Source organism: Triturus cristatus, chromosome 3_1 (assembly GCF_964204655.1).
Source record: "Triturus cristatus chromosome 3_1, aTriCri1.1, whole genome shotgun sequence".
In the NCBI taxonomy this organism is placed as follows: domain Eukaryota; kingdom Metazoa; phylum Chordata; class Amphibia; order Caudata; family Salamandridae; genus Triturus; species Triturus cristatus.
In genome coordinates, this window is record NC_140583.1 from 1,046,042,268 (window position 1) to 1,046,063,656 (window position 21,389).

The window sequence follows — 21,389 nt, forward strand, 5'->3', positions numbered from 1 at the left end:
AAGAAGCTTGGGGTAAGCTTCGAAACATGTCGACATCAGGAGGTCAAGCTCATTGAGGCATACACCCTCCATCCCCACATTTTTACTAATACCAGCTTAGATGGCAGAATAAAAATTTTTTCCTAGTCCAGTAAGCCAGGTATTTTTTAACATCACTCTCCACTCACTCCTGACCCTTCCTTGCACACCCCTGCACTACACATAGTAGTCCTACCAAGAACAGTGCTCCCACGTACACGCTGGTCGTAGCACGCCCCGTCCCGTAGAGGGGCGGGAAGACCCCTATGATGAAGCATGACACCAAGGGCCCTTTTGGTGTGTGAGGGGTATTTTAACAACAGATGTGTATTCTCCACGACCGTGGGACACACATGGTATGAATGGGAATCTCTTGGTATGTTATACATGCGGGTGGATCCCTTTGTTTAAGTACATCAGCTGGAACTGACTGAGCAACAAGCATTTTCATTTTTGTATCTTTCATACGTCTTTGTTCGTGTTCTTGTTCTTCTCTGATTCTATTGTGGTGATATTGTAACATCTGTAACGGGGTGTTACCCTGCCAGGTACTCTCAAATTTCAATACTCTATTCTTAACTTGCGGTAGAGAATTTTCAACTAATTTTGTCACAAACAGATGTGGATATGACTCGCTACTTGCTTTTATGCCACTATTTATACCAAAACATTTTTCAAATCGGGAATAGAAATCACTAGTGTCTTCATCTTGCTTTTGTTTACAGGCTGAGATTGCACCCCAGTCCTCCTTTTTCGTAGTTAATAAACGTGGCAGTACCTGCACTAGTAATCCTGGTAGTGCTGTAGTCTTTTCCCCAAGCCCTGCTCCTGCAGCTCGGGCCTTTTCTTCGTTTTCTAATGCTGTCCAATCTATCTTTTGGTCTCCCACCTCCCATTCCTTTTCCTTGAGTTTCTCGTAAACACCGGCAGGCATTAACACTTTCAGTATTTTCATAATGTCGGGGTAGGTATACTCTCCCATGAGTAGCATGTCTTTTATCTCACGGTGGAAACCTGCTGGATCCTTGTCATGGCTGGGTACTACTTTCTTCATTTCTAATAATTCGATTTTAGTTATAGGCGTGTACACAAACACGCGTGTAAAGTTATTACCTTCACCTCTGATTGGGTGTACTTCGCGTAACGGATTCAGTCTATCTATGTGATACATTTTTCTTCCCATAGTGGGAACTGGAACGTGTTCTGGGCACACGAAAGTTATATACTGGTTTCGAAATTCTAGAATTTCTTTAATCAAATCAGTACCTGAACCTCTCCATTTATTCGTGAGTAATTCGGTCAATATGTCAGGTAAGGGTCCAGGATCGGAGTGTTGGCTTTTATATAATATAAGGAGGTGTTGAATCATGTATATACTAGCTAAACGCTGTTCGTCTGGGGCAAGATTCAGAAACGTGTGTGCTAGTGCATCATCACTGTATTTGCTGGGACTGTCAGCCCATTGTACTGCTGACCTGGCTAATTCTTGTTCATCCATGGAATCGAGCATATGGTACCCCCTTCAATCTCGGAGTAATTTATCAGCGGCTTGGAATAGGTGTTCAGGGGCCTTGTATTTAACATAGGGGTTTGAAAATGTCTATTACATTCTGGACGTATCGGACGTATCGGATCATTAAAGCCTCTAGTATTATTATGGGGTCTTCCTCTACCTACGTAAGCTATCGTTTCTATTTGTTCTGATTCTTGCTCCTCCTCTCCCTCTGATTCAATTCTGTCTGCTTCTCGTCTTTCTTTATGTATTCGTTCTACTTCCTTGCGGATCTTTCGATACATGGCGATTATACACGCCTGTTTATCATGTTTCTCTTCTGATATGTTCTGACCCCATTTGGCAAGTTTTTGCATGGTATCATGATCTGCCCCAGGCCTGTCTTGGTTCCTGATCACGCAGTTTATGAAAAAACGTAGTAGTTGTCTTTGGACATCCACTTTCTGGTATTCCATAGCTTCGTTAATACTTTCTGGACCTCGCCCTGTTTGGACAAAGTGATATATATTGTCTAGGTGTTCAACCATTCCTGGTATCGTCATTAAGTACAATGTAGCTCGTCTTATACGTAGTGATGATATTAGCAATCTGTCCTGTTTACCTGGCACTGGATCGTATCTACAATCCACAAGATGTTCTTTAAACATGTCGGATGTCGCTAGTTGGGGTGTACGTTGGAGTGCTAAATCTCTAAGGGTCTGTTTATTTCGCGGCGGGGTGGCAAACATGTCTGTCGTACCTCCTGTAGCACCGTCTGAGGTGCTGGGCACGAAAGGATTCGTTGGACGTAAGCTAGAAATTGTAGATGCGGGAAAAACAGTAGAAACGGACGGACCTGTTGGAACTAGTGCAGGAGTTTGCTGCTGCGGAGATACAGACGGATGCTCTTGGTGTTGAACACCATCGGCAAGCGGTGTGTGTGGTATGGTATTAGCATACTCGGGAGCTACGTCATCTAAATAGGAGGAAAGGAAAACGTCCTTTGCTGTTTTAGGATGTGCTTTTATCGGGAGCAATGGAGGAGTCAAGTCTTTTGGTATTTCCGGGGTAGCCTTAGGTAATCCTTCGGCCAGAAGAGGATACATACCATTCATAAGAGTATTTCTTTGTCTATCTACTTGTTCTGTTTTTACTCGGGTACCTTCCTCTATTAATACATTTTCTCGGGTTTTATTTGAATTCTCCCTACCTTTCTCTTCCTGTCTGAGCGCTTTTTCTGTACGTCTAGATGATTCTTTACGCCATAATTCAATGGCATCTTTCTGTGACTGTCTGGCTTTCTTTTTCCATAATTCTTCTTCTACTCTCATGATGCAATCTGCATCCCAGGTCCCCGCTGCGGGCCATCTTTGACTTTCTGGTAAATCTTTGGTGTAGTCCACCCATAGATCAAGAAATAACACGGCATCTAAGCCATGTTTATGATACATAAAGTATCCTGGAGTATCCCTAGGTGGAATGGGAACAGCTTCTTCGAGTACCCCTTTTCTAGTTTTGATCTGTCTTAATTTTGAAAAGAGCGGCATTTTTAGATCTTATTATTTGAACACACTTAATACAATAAACACAATAATGAACACTCATTCACACCACAATGTATAGAACGTATTGAACATTTAACATTTGACAGTTTAACGGACGATGATAACTAATAAGAAACTCGTTACTGACATAATACTGACACTAAATAATACTTAATTATATGCAAGACATATTAGATATACTGCTAAACAGTACAGATACACTGCTGAAACAGTGCAGACCGGATTTGTGTACCCAAACCCGTCTTGACCGGCACAGATTATGTGCACGTTTAAATGCCTCCCCGGCAATGGTACTCACCGGGTAGCGCGGAACGGAAGGCCTCGGAACTGAACTGAAACTGGACCGGACTGGACTCGGAACTTCGGAACCTGGTGGGCCTCTGTATACCTCGGATCTTGCTCTCTCAGCTAGGCTCTGGTCGGGATACTTCGCACTTCTCACCGCCTCGTCTGGGTGTTGATCGCAGCCTCAGTCACCCCCGCTTGGCCGGAGGGAGATACAGGAAATCCTGCAGGTACGCGTTTTTGTCCGTTCAGCTGTGGCAGGAGACCGGGCCTGCAACGCACCTCCGGCGCGTGAGATGAGAAAGTGTCCCTATTCGGGCGCCAATTTCTGTGGTAAATATTTCATTACCGGTACTATTTTTTATGCGGTAAAGTCTAGTAAGAATAACTCAGTAAATATAAGAGGCAGAATCCGTGGTATTAGTGGTTCTAAAAGGCTTTATTCCTCTACAAGGAAATACAATTCGAATTGCAGGCTTCACACTCCATCACCATGAGGGTTCAGGAAGGAAGGCAATACATTATTGACAGGCAATCACTTTTATAAGAAATGCATTATAGTGAAACAGATGCAGGAGGCGTAACAGTTGATAAGAGAGATAAAATATGCATACGTAACCAAAAAGGCGGTCATATAGGCGTAACTTAGAAAACGTCATTATACATGATGTCACAAGTGGGTGGATCCATAAGAGAATCCTGCAATGTCAGCAGAAATATTTGGCAGAGATGCGTGCGCAGCCACATGACGTGTGATTGACGTGCAACTAGAGGGTGAAGGGGACTTGACATTTAGCTCTACATGTGGAGACAGAAGTCTGAGGGGTCATGTCAACCTAATCCCAAATCATATCTAATATCTTATGTTTAAAGAACTGTATTATCCAAAAGGAAAGGTCTCTCGGACGGAATCTATTCTATACTGACTGTTAGTGCGTGTACGAGCGTCTAAGTGTCTACATGAGATGCGAGGGGGCAGGAATCTTCCATGGTAACAGGGGCTATGAATTACTTGCATGAGGACAGTGAGGCCTGGCCCCTTGCACGGTAGCTGGAGGAATGTTTACCTAAACTACTAGACAGGAATGCGTTAGATGAGGAGCGAGGCAGATAATCTTGAAGGTGAAATACAGTTTTTGGCAGGCAACAGGCTGGATCAGGCACCGTTAGCCGCGCAGGGAGTAGGACAAAGTTCATGGATACAGATGCAGGCTCGGGCTGGAGCTTTCAGAGGCAGAAAGCAGGAAAGGCTTGATGGCAGAATTCAGGGCCTACTCGCCTGAATCTGTAAAATGTGGAAAGTGAACCTCATAAAGTCGGTGGCCTTTCATACCTAGGAATGGAATATCTGACCCATTCATGGTGGATCTGATAGAGGACATGTTGACGGTGGACGCACATGTATTTGCGTCTCCAAAACTGGAACTGGAGGGAACATACATGTACTTATAGCACGCACATGGAGCCGTTGGGGTCTACGATAGGGGACATAACTGATCACAAAATTCATATTTCCTCAGGGGGGAAAGGGAGCATCCTCTTGCAAAACCTACTTTGGGGGAACTTCTCATCGGATATTAAAGAAAATTAACAAAGTTGGTCACAAAACAAATATGAGAGAATATCGATTAGAAAAATCACACAGTTCAATTTGGTTCATTAACATCAGCATAGATGATAATGGAATGTCTAATGATGCCAGCTGCAGAAATCTGTCCTTTGTGCTTCTTTCGTCTACTATGAGCGCATTAGGCACATGGAGCCATTGCTCATGGATCCCTGATGTTCAAAGTCAATGTGCTTCAGGTGGGCTTGGACAAAATGAATGTGCACCTCTGCTTACACAAGTAACGTGCCCATGTGTAATAGCACACAAAAAGTGCTCTTTCAGCATGCAATTACTAGCTTTTCTTCTTTGTCTCTTGAATGTTTTTTTAATTAAAATCAATTGGAAATTTGGGCACTAAGCAAATCCAGACTTTAGGATCATCTCAATCTACCACATCCGTTTTTTTCAGAAAATCAGGTTCAAAGTTTGCGATTACAGATCTTACTCCATCCAGACATCCACACACTGGAACTCGCTCCCTTTGCTACACATGGAAGAGATTGTCTGCAAAGTTTATAGCACTGGCCACATCCCTCAGTAGCAGCTCATCAGTTCTACTTGGCTACGCCCCTTGTGAATTTTACATTTAGCACCCTGGGGACTAACACATCTAAGCCTTTTCCTGAAACCTATATGTGTTTCGCTATATGCCAATAACTGTTTGTTTTCCTCTGTGTTGTCCAGCTCATGGCATGGTGCCAACACAAAGGTATGCAGTGCAACAGTCTCACCAACAACTACAAAAATGTTCAAAATCTAGAAATCTAACCAACGATACAATTTAACACAAGAATCCACTCATCTCTTTAGTGTGTCTTTACAATAACATTGTGCCACTGGGGAAAGAGCATCTCAGCTGCCATGGGTGAAAGAGGTAGTTTGTTGCTTCCATCTGGGGGCGTTTTCCACCATGTACGAGATGAAAATCAACAGAGAAGGAAGTGAGGGCTCAAAGGCTTGGAAACAACAATGCTCAGGGCTCAGAATATATTGCTTGGTAGAACGTTATGCCTCATGCTCAGCCCCCTCCCCCTCGAAAAAATCCATTATAACTAAAAGAATTGCCAAGTGGCAGAAAGGCATGTTCGAAGCAAGAAACTGTGTAACAGCAAAGGCCTTCCTGTCACTGTGATGCTACAGAATCTACCAAAAATTAGAAAACTTCTTGGTCATTTTTTTCTGTTCTGAAACAACATAACAATATTTTAAGTCAGCAATGTCCCTCGAAAAGCAGAATTTGTTTAAAAAATACAGTTTAGTAATGCATATATACGTTTTTATGTTTCCATATATGCATTTATATTGTTAAATGTTTTAGTGAAATTATGCTTGATAGAATTGGTTATCCCTGTCATTTCTACCCTGAAGTGGTCTTCATACAGGATGCTGGCATGCTACAAATAAGAATCAAACAAACTTTCTTGGAGTTTTTACATTGCTTTCCTCTGCGAGAAGCTATTTCCTTAGTTCGTTCCAGTAACATGTCTTAAGGCCATCTTCCATAGGCTGCGCCACACACAACATTGGATGTTTGGTAAGCAAAAGAGGACTTACTTATAAAAGTAAAGCTCACAAATGCAGCTGAAGAAGGCCAAAAGACTCCTTACAAAGTAAAATACAAGCACCTGGGGAGAAGAAATATCAGAGTGTTTAGTTTGTAAGTATAGAGGTCAAAGCACAAGGACAATAGATGCATGTCTACCTTACTAACAGCTCACATCTCAACCGCAATATTTGGTTAACATCTTGCAAATGAAATATATAGGAGTGCAAACTTCAGGCATTTCTCAGAGGAAGGTGCATTGGAATGACTAAATCAGAAATAAGGCGTCAAAGAAATGAAGGTTTATATGATAATTTCTTTAAAGTAAGTAATAAAGGCAGAAAGATATCATGAGTAACAATGTGAAAAACTGTGTATATGTAGGAAATTTATTAGCACTGGTCAGAAAGCAATGTAAGAAAAATATTCTAATTACATTGATATTGGGGAGGGCAATATTTACACAATCCAAGATTTTTTAGCTGCCTTTAAACATTAAAGACCTCCACCAGCAAAACAAAATTGGAAAACCTTAGGCTTAGAATATATATATATGTTCAATGATAGATGCAAAAAAAGGCCACTTATAAAGAGTGGGCCTGATCGAAAGAGATTTAACTTTACAAATGTAAACTATGCCAGTCTTCATTAGGTTGTGCAAGTGCATAATTTATTGCTTTGTGGGAATTGTGCATTGACTTGCTAAACAAATATACATGTCATGATGTTCACCTATTTCCCCAAACCTATACTTGCCTACAGTATGAAAATAATGAATTTATTTGACTTTTTTTTTCCTACACCGCAATTACTTTTACTATCGAAGTCCCCGTTCCTTACACTTACCCTTAAAAACCTGCAATTTTCCCAGATTTTCTGCACCAACTATGCTAGAACAATGTGGGTGCCAGGTGGTATCCACATGACTCCTGGACAAAAACTGCAAACGTTTGTGTCTACCAAAGAAATTCCTATTTTGTGGGCCGGGACCCAATACCAACTGCATTTCCATGACCATTCTGCAGAGAGTATTCTGTAGAGTGCCTACGCCAGATTACACCCGAGTATATTATGGCTTGGGACAATTTATACACTGGGTTATATTATGGACTAGGCCAAACCATACCACTCTAGGCCAAATTATACCCCTATGATATCAATCATGTTGAGCAATATACACATAAATTAGTACATTTTTCATCATCTTATTTAGAACTATAAAGACATAGAATTGGATTGCTTCAACCAGAAAAACTTTAATCTGAAAAATTATAAACTTTCACAAAGATCAAAGATTAGTACCATACTTCTCAGTAGTGTTAACACATTAAAAGCACATATCTAACACTCTATAATGCTCGCTCTAGTAAAAATGTTCAACACTGATAACAACATCAAAATGATCATGCTTGTTTTCAAGATAAAGTTCTGTTGTTGAATGCAGATAGAAGCATGCTGGATAAGTCAATCAATCCATGGAGTCACTGACTACTGTGCGGCTGACGATATCACAACTCAATAGATTCCATAGAACAAATAATTATAATTAAAAGGTTTAAATATAATGGGGCATATCCTGGCCTGGTGGGGTGGGGTATGGTCTGGCCCAGTCTATTTTAAACCCTGTAGTATAGTTCAGCCTAGGACACTTTATCCACACAGGTATACTCTGGCCTGGGCCAAACTTTACCCGGGTTTAATCTGGGCAGGGGTATTTTTGGCCTGCTACACCGGGTCGCCCACATTAATAGCGCCAGTCAAACTTTACCTGTAAATTCCTGACAAATGCATTCTATTGGTCTGGACACTTAAGTCTAAACTAAGTGCTTTTGTTATAAGGTTGTTCTCCATTCTGAATCACATGTAGAACCACATGCAGAAGTCTGAATTAATCTCGGAAGATAGTTTTGTGAACTGCTTCCCATACATTATGGAGTCTCTAGGTAAACTATTGTATTACTCTTAGAATAAATATTAAAATACACTTCATGAGACACCTCTTTGGAGTGACGAGCAGCTATGTCGAGGTGTATGACCTTAATCATGTGGTCAAACAGGTAACATTTTTGTAGAATAGTCATAACATGATCATATCACCTGGCACTAAAAACAGCTGATCGGATATAACCATTCAATGTAGTCAATAACGATTTAGCGGTGTCAGCCATAACTTCATTATCATCGTCTATAATGGAGAACAGAAGCTTTTCCCACTGTGTGGAAATTATGGAAATAATTAATAGAGTGAGCTCAGAGTCAATAGCAAAAAGGTTAGGGTGAGCTTCTCAGGATGACAATCTTGAATTGGTCAAATTCTCCCTCATTTTGATTTTTTTCACAGGTCCAAACACAAATATTTCAACTAGTATCAGACAGCATTAAAAAATCATAACTTGCCTTTGCTAAAGAAACTGAAGACATTAGGCCAGATGTACAACTGGGGCATTTAGCGATTCGCAAATTGCTCTCAATTGCTAGTCGCAATTTGTGAGTCGCAAAATGCCATGTCCAACAGTGTCAGAGACACTGTTTGCGATTCCCAATGGGGTCGCAAATTGTATGCCTCATCAATATTCATGAGGCACTCGCAATTTGAGACCCCAATAGGAATGGCTGGCCCTCCCAGGTATGGTGGCCTGCTGGGCTCAGCAGACCTCCATGTCTGGGACTGCTTTTCAATAAAGCAGTTTTTTTTTAAATGCAGCCCATTTTCCTTAAGGAAAACGGGATGCATACATTTTTTTTTTTTAAAAAGCAACATTTTCGTTTCATTGTTTAAGGGCAGGTAGTGGTCCCTGGGACCACTGCCTGCTCCTAAAAAGAAAATTCCCCTGCATTTTAAAAATACCCACAGCCAAACAGGACAACTATGAAGAGTTTACTAAGAAAACTATTCAGCAATCCAGTTGGCAGACACCAAAGCTACAGAGGAACCTCAATAAAACTCTGATTATTGCAGTCAAAAAGACTCTTTCCACCAAAACAAATGATGTCTCATATTCTGCTAAGGAATGGGTTTGAATTTCAAAACAGACATCAGATTCTGTATAAATAGCAGATGATATTGTTATCTAATTCACTGGTTTAACATCATTCAAGTGCACTTCCAGTGCAAAACAAAAATCAGACAGCTCAACCGTTACTCCACCAGCCAAAGAGATGAGAGAAACTAATACTGGTTACAGTCACAGTAACATGGCATTTCAGAATTTCTTTCTGAAAGACGCTAATTAAAGATTTAAATCCCACATTTTACTTATGTGACTAGTCTACAAATGTTAAGGCAATTATGAAGAGATAGTGCTTTCACCAGTTGCGTCAGCATTATGGAATAGGTGTGGATTGTGGAAGTACAATTTGTCCTGACAACAGCCACGAGAATTTGGGAACATAACTGACAGAAACAGGTTGACCCTAAGAGTAGTAGGGGTAACTAGAGCCACAAGACTTCCTAACTTGTACTGTTTTTAATCATACCAGCTTGCGCCCAGATTAAAAGGTAAGGGCTACCAAGAAGGTAATTTTAAAGAGTAACCCTACCCAAATCACTAGCCTATTCCTTTTCCAACAAAGTGCTCCCGTGCACCTCATAGGTTGTAGCACGCCCTGTTCCGCAACAGAATGTGAAGGAATTCTATGATGTAGCACGCCACCAAGCGGTACAACTGGTGGGTGAGAGTTCTTTAAAGCAAAATGATTCTTTTCACCTTAGGTCAAAGGGAGGGTTCTTAGACTGATCCAATTGAGTAGGACTCTATAGTTTATGTAAAGTTCTGAGTCAAATGAGGGATAGCCCATGCTCTACAGCACCTCTTCACTCCCCGTAATTTGTTTATGGGTATCGTTCAGAGGGTCCAAATAACACCCGTTATTCGTGTGTGACCTACATTCACTTGTACTAGGCATTATATAAACAGAAAATGGTATTATTCCTAACATTTTATCACCCTTTCCCAGCAAAGAGCTGAAAAGGAACATATTATAGCAACAGTAAAAAGCAAAAGAAAATGACTTTATTACCTTATTAGATTGCAAGACTTTTGCATTCAACCAGGCAGGTAAGGCATGCAGCCAAAGGTATGCATAAGAGCGAATTGCAAAGTCCGGGGAGTATTCCCATGTCTGGAATCCTTTACCATAAATGAGGTAGTGTGTCTGCAAAGGTTAGAAGAATAAACACATTAAAACAGAACAGTATTATTCTTCTGGAAAATAAATAATCATTCTATGTGCACACTTTTGGGCTTTATGCTGTTGACCTTTGAGGATGCAAGGCACCTGTACAATTCTTTAGGTTTCCACCCACCCAAGACTTTCTCTCTAGATAGAGTGCGTACGTGGTTGAGAGATCCAAAAATCTGACATTTGTATGATCTGAACAATATTTAAAATTAGTTGGAAAGAGAGCATGAGACCTCAACATAGCAATTTAAATAACTAGAAACGGTTTTATACAGTTGCTCATAACTACCAGTGCCCATACTCAACCAGCAGACCAAGGGACTACAATCCCCATGGTCCCTTGAGGCGGTGTGGAACCGCCCTGCAATCGCACATACCCTGTCAAACAACAAGGTTAAAATGGAGAAGCGCTCATCTCACTGGCTGTACCTGCGGCTGGATGAGGACCTCTTTTAGGTAAAATGGCACGATGGACCTCTTGATGACGTGAGTACGGAGGGGGCATGGGCATTGGGGGTCATGTTGGGATAAAGATGATGGTTCGAGCTACTGTCCTCTCACTCCATCGCAGTTTTTTAGACGCACCAGAGGCTACCACCATTAAAGATGAAAACCAGGTTAACTATAGGTAGTTTTAATCTTATCTGAATCCCCGGTTTGTCCCAAAAATACCTTATCTAAGAACTCCCTCCATCAGATTCAGCTGGAGGTCGAGTCTGCTCTGGTGGTATTACAATAACCAGGGGGGGAGAGGTGGTCTATGATTAAGCATGCCACATTACGTGGATGAGGCCTCCTCTTCCAAAAGACTGGTCTTTTTTCATATACCTCCTTCTGAATCAGGATTTATGTTAAAATCCCTACTAGGGAAGCAGTGAATTGATAACACTGATGGAAAAGAATTTGCATTGCCCCCTAACTCTATTGGGTTTTGATTCATGTTTTGGCAACAACATCAATGGGCTCAGGCTGTTTAGGAGATTAAAAGACCCTGAGGAACTTCTGAAGTCTCATGTCCGTAGGCTCTTCAGTCATTTTGAACTCTGTCTGACACATAGGGCCCGATGAAGATTTCTTGGTTACCAGTATATCACGATTTGTCAGGGAATTAAAACATCCCTATTAAAGCCTGTGCAGAGTAAAGAACATTCTACCATCAAATGGTTTGATGCACCTTGGTCGCTTGGTAGAAGGCACCTAAAGGCAGCCCTGACATCTGTACCGAGGGATGCTAGTCTAATTGCTGCATGTCATACTTCCTATAAGGAATCAATCAAACTTAGGAAGAGAAACCTCAAACAACAAAGTTGGGATCAGATGTTGGCCACATGTGATAGGAACATCAACGATTTTGAAGCGCAGTGAGAGCTCTAAGGGCAAGTGGTGAGATGACAGGTTAAAAAACGTAAGCACTCACATCACATCTGAGCAATGGGTTACTCACATATCTGGTGTGTGTGTATAATATATACATATTATACATATATGTATGTGCTGGGTGTATGTGTGTTTATGAGAGGAACAATACATGGAGGACGTATTTCTGTGCACAGTATGTTTGTTATATGCATGTGTTAGATGTATGCATGCCTGCAAGTGGTACAATACATGGCTGACTCAGGGTTCCATTTTGGAAGACCCAGGGCTGCATGGTGAAACATGAGGAGAGGAGGTTCAAGAATCACCAGACTGCTGCATTCCAAGTACACTGGGTGGGACACACTGAAGAGAGGGAGAGCCAGGCTTCCCCAGTACACTTCAAAGGTTGCTATTTAACTCAAAGAGAGGGAGAGGTCACAAGGAAGGGGCCTGGGTTCTTCTCAGGAAGGATATGGGACTGGTAAGAGAATCATAAAGAGTAGGGCTGAGGACCTGGGATAATTTTTTGATACACCTATCACTGCGGCTAACAACCAGGTGTGAACTCCTCATCACTCCCATGGTCTGTGCTGTGTGGCTATCAGCTATGGAGTCGCTTCTGCTGTGATTGGCACCTGCCTGCTTGCCAAGATCAGTGTGCCCTGTGGGGAAGAGGATTGCGTTGGAGGGAGCGAGGTCCAGTGGGGAATCCTGTGTAGAAAATGTATGCAGCGAGGTGTGAGGAGAGGACTGCTTCACCAATCTGGTCACTGCTTGTGTGCAGGGAAAGTTGGTGACCCTCTGTTATGGAGATGTATTACTGTGTATCACGAGTCGCGTGGTATCACGCGACTCTTGCTTAACATGTCATTTCTTTGTGTGCATTCTAGAGCGGTGCTTTCCACTCGTGAAGATTCCTGCTTAACGTCACTCTGGACATTGGTTTCTTCACAGTTGGATGGCTCCGGTCGTGGGTGCATTATTTATGCAATAAACCACGTTTACTACTATTGCTGGTACTTGTCTTGTACTTAATAAATTGGTGACGAGGATGGGATTCTTCTCCGCACCCACCACCTAGAGCCCAATTTTCAAGAAATTCTTCTGACCGTGATTCTTCGGAGCAGCTGATCGTTTCCGCCGTTCACGTCCGAGCGGCACTCCCAGATGAAGCAACTCTGCTCTCTATCGTCTGTCGTGGCTTCGCACTCCTGCAAAGGTCGTATTGGTTTGACTTTCACCATTTGTGTATGTACGGCAGTTCGAACTCAGCCGGCTCCTCTTCACGGTTGGATGGCTCCGGTCGTGGGTGCATTATTTATGCAATAAACCCCGTTTACTACTATTGCTGGTACTTGTCTTGTACTTAATACCCTCGTATGCCAGAGGAGGGCCGCCGTGAATTGAGCCGTGATTATTGCTGTGCTGAACAGGTCATCGCCTGTGTGCAGTGAGGAGTGGGGCGACTTACTGTGCCAGGAGGGGCTGCCGTGGAGAGATTGCCGTATGCAGTGCGCAGTCACCCATATGTGGTGAAAAGCCAGCCACTCCGTATGCCAGGGTGGCCGCCGTGAATACATCTTCTATGCCGGTTGGGTCAGAGCCCTGTACAGTGGAGAGACGGTGACCCCCTTGTGCCAGAGGGGGGCACCGGGACTAAGCAAGAAGTGTAACTTGGTTAATACTGTCACCGGAGGAGTGAGGCCACTTTGGGGGCCCCTACGGACATGCGCCATGACTGAGGACCAGTCAGGACCTTTGCACAACTTCCCCACCTCCTACTCGCTGTGGGGAGTACCAAAGGGCTTACCCAGCTTGGTGAGGCCACAAAGAACCTCTGGTTGCTGCAACCGCACGACTGAGGATCACCAAGTGCAGCCGAAGTGGGCCACGTCCAGAGAACTTATCAGAGACAGCCTCTGCAGTTCATGTGCCTGGGGTGGGGGGCTAAGAGACTCCAGTCACTCTGATCCTGCAGGTGCAGGTAAGAACGATTTGGGGCCCATCGACCCTGGGAGAATTTGCTTGCCAGAAGACCTTTGGCAGTGGAATACTTTAGGCTTTAAATATAGACTCAGACTGCTGGTAAGGCTTCACCTGAATGTTGCCTAGAGTGAATAGGGAAATAACCATCATCGCTAGAGCAAGGAGGGAGTGGGACTCAGTGAACCACCTAAAGAAACACTACAGCCCTGACCTCATGGGAATGTGGAAGTTGTTTTTCAATTTCGTATTTCCCTTTGTGTTAATAGTGGTAAAATAAAAAACGTTTTTTCATAAAAGCAGTATTTGGCTGGGCAATCATGTATTGCTGCTGCTGCGCTTATTTAGAGTCGTTATTCACTCCCTGTATCCACCTCCCCCTGAGAAGCCTTAGACTGCTTGTCCCACGCTATTACTGAGAGTCAAGTGCTGAAGGGGTACTTGGCCCAGCTGCTCAGGATCCATAATAGACCGGGGCCCAGTACACCAGGAGTAAAAGGTGTCAGCCCTCATGGCTTGGCCCAGTAACTCCTGTTTGCTCCATGGCACTCCAAAAGGGGTTCTGAAAGCTTTTTAACAGAAAGATCCTCTACCATCCATGCTCCTCCTTTTGTGGTAGAGTTTAGCGATATTGGAAGCGAGCATTAGAATGTGGAACCTCCCCTCCTCTTTTTTATTTTACATCCCTTCTAAACTCTGACTGGTATAGGCTTGCCTAGAGGCAAAATCCCAGACTGGAGTTCAGGCAGGAAGGCAGCTTCAGTCCTGTAGCACGATGCTCCCTCATCCTCATCAGGTAGGAACATAGAAGCTCCAACCGATTCCATAGACACTGAATCATCATCATCAAGGCATCATGGTACCATGGTCCAGCTTTGGAGAACACTTAATTGCTGGCAGAGTTTAATCACGTTATGGCAATGTTCACCTGGGGGGATACTTAAACACTTGAGGAGTGTCTACAAAAGTTCTCTTCCGTTAGTCACCCCAAGCACATCGCTGTGCTTCGCAATGTCAAAGGTTGTCCACGGGTGTAAAAAAATAAAGGCTGAGACACAACATACACCTATCACCATTCTTAAGCATAGATTCAAGTACAAACTCTCCACCTTTATTTTGAAGGAAGACCGCCTGGTATCGGTCAAGGCAGTTTTTCGTTCAAATTAAGAGCCAAAATGTCCTCGTAAGAAACTGTTTTATTGACTAAAAGGGTACTAGTAGAAAGATATTCTCCCCAAAAAACTAGATGGGAGTCCAAATCTCAGCAACAGAGTCAGGAAGGTTATCCGCTGCTTCCTTTGATAATCTTAGGGATACACCTGTCTGCAGGGAAACGTTAATGATATCAATTGCTCCAGAAAAGGTGGGCGCTCCTTTTCTTTTCAGGAGCCTTCTGCTTGGAATAATCTTCCTCTTCACATGCACCTTATAGAGTCATAACAGATCTTCAAGAAAAAGTTGAAAACATAGCTTTTTGCTCAGGTCTAACTTCTTGCCCATGAGTCTGGCGCTAGGATACTCTTGCACTCTACAAATCTTCATTTCATTCACTTTCATCTATGAGGGCTGGTCCTTTAACTGGGAACTGTTTTTCATACTGCGCATGCTATGTCAAAATCTCAAGTAGTGCAAAAGAAAATAGGTTTACGCTGTCCGGTTTTCCTACTCAACAAATATCCCGAATAATTGAGATGAAATGTTTGTATGTTTAATGTCAGTGATGAGCTGTGTACCTAATCTGAATACTCTGGGTCTTCATCTACTAAATCTGAATACCCTGTGTTGGACCTGACCCTTTTTGCAGGGTTATCCCCAAAATGTTTGCCTTCCTCCGCCTATTTTTCTGACCTTCTTTTTGTTGGCTTTAGGACTCTGGGCACTTTAGCACTGCTAATAACTGCTAAAGTGAAATGATCTCTCCTCTAAAACATGTTATGATTGGTTTACACTTGTTAGGCATATTTAATTTGCATGTAAGGTCCTTGTAAAGTGGTATCCCCTATACCCAGAGCCTGTAAATTAAATGCACCAGTGGCCCTGTAGCACTGCTTGTGCCACCCACAGAAGTAGCCTTTCAAACCTGTCTCAGGCCGGTCACTGCAGGGCCTGCGTGCGCAGTTTACTGCCACTTTATCTTGTTATTAAAAACTATTGCTCACTTTGCCACTGGATTCAAGCTAGCCTAGCTGAAGAGGGCTGTCAGCCCGAAACCGGTCCGAGGATGCTTGTTTCCGGTCCAGGGAAGACATGGCTTGGCAGTTCGGGCTGGACTGTAGCCATGAGGCACAGGGTCAAGACTGATTTGCATATAGCTGTGTCTGAACTGGGGTGGCAAAGTGAGCTAAAGAATGATGATGGATTCAACCCAGATCTGTAACTGGGGTCGAGGATTTGAAATGTTTTAGCACTCCGTCTATCATCTCCTTGTGTTTCCATTAAAAGCTATTTGCCAAGCCTTACACTTCCCTTTTACTACATACAGGTAATTCCTAAGGTAGGCCCTGGGTAGCCCTATCGTCAGGGTGCTGAATAAGTAAAAGGTACGACATGTGCCTTTATTGTGTGGCAGGTCCTGGTAGTGACAAACAGCCTATTTTATTTCTCACTACTGTGACGCCGTCTACTCTCGCAGGCTAGCATTGGGGATTTTCTTATATATGTTTAAGTTGTAATTCCTGATCTGAAAGGAGTACCGTTGCCATGTTTGGTAGGTTTAGAATGGTAAAATCCTGCTTACTGGTGTAGTTGGATTTTGTATTACCATTTTAGAAATGACACTTTTAGAAAGTGGGCATCTTTGTACTAATGAATCTTTGAGCTCTGCAGCCTGACTCCAATCCATGTCTAGGGCTGGGTGAAAACTACACTTTCTGCATACTTTCCGGGCAGCCACAACACAGGAAGGGTTGGGTGTGACAGGGTAACATCTGCATTTATCTGCATACTGATGGTCTTCCTGGGCTGCAAAAGAAAAAGGGGCGTTGACACTTTACAATTGTATAGTCTGTGTCCTGCCCTCACACAAAGAGCTGATCTACCCTTCTACTGATGTCTGGAGCCATGGATGCGTTGAAAGGGAATTGTTGTACACTTGAAAGGGTTCGTTTGAAGCTCCTCCTTGAACAAAGACCTTTTTGATTATAAGTACAAGGGCTCTAACCCCATGTTTTTAGACAGTGCGTGGGACTTGTAACCAGCCACTGCTAGCCCTATATCTTCACATTGCGAGAAGGAACGGCTGTGCTGCCAGGAGAGACTGCCACTTTACTAACTGCTTTGCTGTTTTGACCTGTTGCTTGCTGTGTGATGTGCTTCAGGAGGGACTACCACTTTGTGTTGGCCTGCTGCCTGCTACTTTTGTAGACTATGCATACCTCCACCAGTGTTCGCCAAGGGCTTTATGGCCTTTCACTTGTTGCCGGGAGATCTTAGCGACATCAAAGATCTCCACCGTGAAGCGCTCTGACCCAAGCAGTGCTGTGGAGATTTCAAGACAGAGCACTTTAGGTCCTCAAGCACCGCCTCCTGCCAGGGGAGGGAGGTCGTGAATCTTCTGCGCCCGTGGCTTCCAGTGAGAGCCCTGGGCTGCCAATGATCCTGAGTTTGGGGGTGCCCCTAATTATGTAGAGAGCGTTGTGTGTGCTCCAGTAGCATTTCACACTGCAAAGTGCTGTGAGTGCCTACAGCACAACCCGCTTTGCCCAAGGGCATTGCCAAGCTGGCCTGGTTGATTGAACGGGCGCCACAGCGTCAAATATAGATTTGCATTGGCCGATTCCCACAGCACACGCAGCACGCAGTGCAGGCTGAATCGGAAAGCCTTCTTTACCTCATCATGGTGCAGAAGCAACGAAGAGCCCTCCCCCAATGACATTGAAGCTGCTGGCACCGCCCCATGGATCAGCACAATTGCCGAGAGGACAATGCACACGTCCCTGGTTTTACTAGGGATTGCATTCAAGAAGCTCCGTTCTTCGAAATGTTGGTAGCGAGTCCGAGTGCTTGAAGGACCTGGACTCGTCAAAGTTTGGTGCAAGTCTTGGGCCTGCATTTTCTTTAAAAAGGGGCTGACGCTTGAGGAGTTGGTAAAAGCTGCACAGAACGCTCGCAGGAAGCTGCCTTTGCTGGTTCTGCATTTGAGGTCTCCCCGCTGAGTTTTGGAGTGTGTGTGCCCCCCTTTTGTGGACATACTTTGTGGCACCTTGTTTGGGTGGCATTACATGGTGGGTCGTTGACAGAGGACCCCTGATCCGGAACTTACCACCTTGCAAATCATGGTAATTACCGTATTCACAGTTATTGGCACACAGGTGCTGCTATGCCCCATGTTTGGAGCCTGATTACTGCATAAAGCTTGATTGGAGTGCAGGTGCACTGCACCCTATAGGTTAAGAGTGATGCTTGGGGATTTATGTGTTTTACTTCTAAACTAATTGTTGCATTTCTTGCCCTGATTTACAACGTATGGCATTTTGATTCTTGCATTGTCACGATAACAAGTATTAGCTCAGGATTTGCATAGTATGCGCAATAATAATTGATTTATGTCATTTTTGGTCAATGTGTTATGTACAATATACAGGATATATTTTTATATAATCCTGTGTGAAGTCTCTTTTGTGATGCATTCAATGGGTTACTGGTGTGAATGTGCTGCACAAACGCTTTACACATTGCCTCTGATGATAAGCCGGACTGCTCTGCGCCAAGCTACCAGAGGGTGAGCAAAGGTACTTGCCCTGACTCGAGTGGTGGGTTCTGTCTGGCTTAGGTGCATACCCTAGCCAACCAGAACCCCCATTTCTAATATCCTGGGCCTTCATCTGTCAACATTCATGAAAGAATGGCATTCAGTATTCCTACTCTGAATCTTTTTTACATCCCAGCTGATCCCAACACACAAAGTATATGCAGACTTTTAAGTGATTTCATTTGGGCATGACATCAGACTGGGTACTGAAGGTAGCTTTGGCCAGAAATGGTTGTGCTCAGGCACTGTGCCATCAATACAGCTTGATACAAAACCAATAAAACCATATTCTTGTTTATGAACATGTTTCTGTGATTTGAGCTTGTTTACTGAGGTTCATTTTTAATTTGCACAAAATTACACCTGAAGAAGAAGCCATGTACAATCATATGAATCCAACTGAGAAAGATTTTCCTGTTACACTAAATGCATCTTCTGAAAGATTTATTGCGTGACCAAGAAAATAATTTTAAGTATTTTTTTTTTTAATCGAGGGTTCATTTTAAAATAATGCCTTTTGTGTAAACCTCGAAATTGTGTTAAATCTGAACTGTGGATTATTTTTTTCAAAAAAGCATCAAACAACTTTTTGGGAAGTTATAAGTGTCATACACTAGCATCCAAGTGAGGCCCGAGTCAGGTATAGAACGCAGGGCATTGCACGCGATGCTTTACACTAAAAGTATTGCAGATAGCATCAGAAACTAGTCAATAGGTTCAGCCCAACCCATGCACTAAAATCAGCTTACGTCCAACCATTTACAGCTTCCAATCACAGCACTAGAAGAGATAGATTTGCCCATCCCACCACTGAGCCAGCAGAATACCCTCCAATAAATAATGCACATTGGTTCAATTTCTGCAAAATGTTCATCAAATGTTTTGCAGCTTACTTCTAACCTCTATATACCCGATATTTTACTGTAAGTGACTATTCCATTATACCAACACCTAGACTCAGCCGCTTTCCCAAATGTATGTGCTTTCACTATGACCCTGCCCAATAATCACTCAACTCAATTAGTGACCACAGAAGGAAGTTGTAAGAGTGTCGCTCTGACCTCAACATGAGGCAGTGTGCCAAGAAAGTGCCTGCAAGCTAGAACGTGATAATATTTTTGATTATAGATACCTCAATTTTGCTGAGTTCTTACCATATCCAACCAGATGGTAACTAAGTAGGTAAAATACTTACACGCCACCTTTTATCTTGTAACCATTAAATACTCGGCTGCAAAGAGTAGTTTTGTATATGCCACTTTTATGGACCTCAGCTTGGCATTTAACCGTGTGATTGAAGTAAACTGTGGGACATCATGATTGATTTGGAGGCTGAGGCCGACATCGTTCACTTTCTAAGGCTACTGTATAGTAATGAAACTGCGGGCACCAGGTATGCCACTAATGAAAAGACAACTAAACCCTTCCAGATTGTTAGAGGAGTCAGACAGGCTTGTGTGTTGGCTCCCTTTCTGTTTTTGTTACACATAAGTGGACTGGAAAAATATCTACTGAACCATCCTATTGATGTTCCATATGTTGGCCCTCGCCCCATTCCTGCACTCCTATATGCGGATGAAGTTGTCCTCATGGCCCGGAACCCGCTTGGTCTCCAGAGGTTGTTGGATAGGTTCTCAAATTTCATGACAAATCTTTATCCTACCATAAACCAGTCTAAGACAAACATGATGGTTTCGGGCTAAGAAATATAAAAGCAAGTCTTTTATTGTTAGCAGTTTCAAGATTTGCCCTGTTTCCACTTTCTCCTCTTTGGGTGTTCTTTCACGACTATGGTGGCTGGTCTATGCTAGGCCATAATAGTGCAGCTATGTTTGGTAAAAGTGTAGTGGCGCTTTTGTAATTTGCACTTACATTAGGCTATACACTCATGATAGAGCTAGTTATCGTTTATAGAACCAGATGTCTCCCAATCACCACAAACGGGGTTGGGCTTTGCCAGAGCATGACATGATACAGAAAAAGGACAACAGATTTTTGAGACGTCTGCTGGCAGTCCTCCAATGTACCTCCATATATTTGTGCCGTGATGAATTGGGACTGGCCTACATAAACTACGCCATCAAACTCCGCCCAGCCCTATTGTGGTTGTCAATATGGTCCAACCCCTCAAACAACTTTACACGCCAAGTAGTAGAAGACTGTCTACGTTTGGACTTGACAAATAAGATTCCCTGGCTCATGTATGTCAAGGAACTAATTCTCACCCTTGGTATACCTGACCTTTTTGATAATCTCAGTGGCTTGCATATCTCTTTCAAGCATGTCCTAAGAGAGAGATTATTTGATTTATGTCATTTATCGAGAATGCACAAGAAAGTTAGAAAGGCCTCCGTGAGCAACTATTCTATGCACACTACCAGCCCATTGCTTGACTCATTTGATTTGGGCTCCAAATAGTTTCCATAGGCAACTGTTAAGATGTTTGAGATTGAACACTTTGCACTTTATGGTGGCCTTTACATCACTGACTTCATATAATGTGATTTTACCATTATGCCCCCGTGATGTTCATTTTACACAATGCACATTGCACTTATTTTTTTTTTTTTTTTTTTTTTTTTTTTGAAACCGTTTATTGCAGT

General features: G+C 43.0%; 1 protein-coding gene across 1 annotated transcript in view; it reads right to left on the reverse strand.

Moving 5' to 3' along the window:
- ALG9 (ALG9 alpha-1,2-mannosyltransferase) overlaps window positions 1-21,389 on the reverse strand; it is a 640,871-nt gene that overhangs the window by 604,542 nt on the left and 14,940 nt on the right. The window contains exons 3-4 of the mRNA XM_085645802.1: window positions 10,533-10,667; window positions 6,524-6,594 (exon numbers count right to left, since the gene is read on the reverse strand). Coding sequence (XP_085501928.1) covers window positions 6,524-6,594; window positions 10,533-10,667 — 206 coding nt within the window. The remainder of the gene's footprint in view (window positions 1-6,523; window positions 6,595-10,532; window positions 10,668-21,389) is intronic.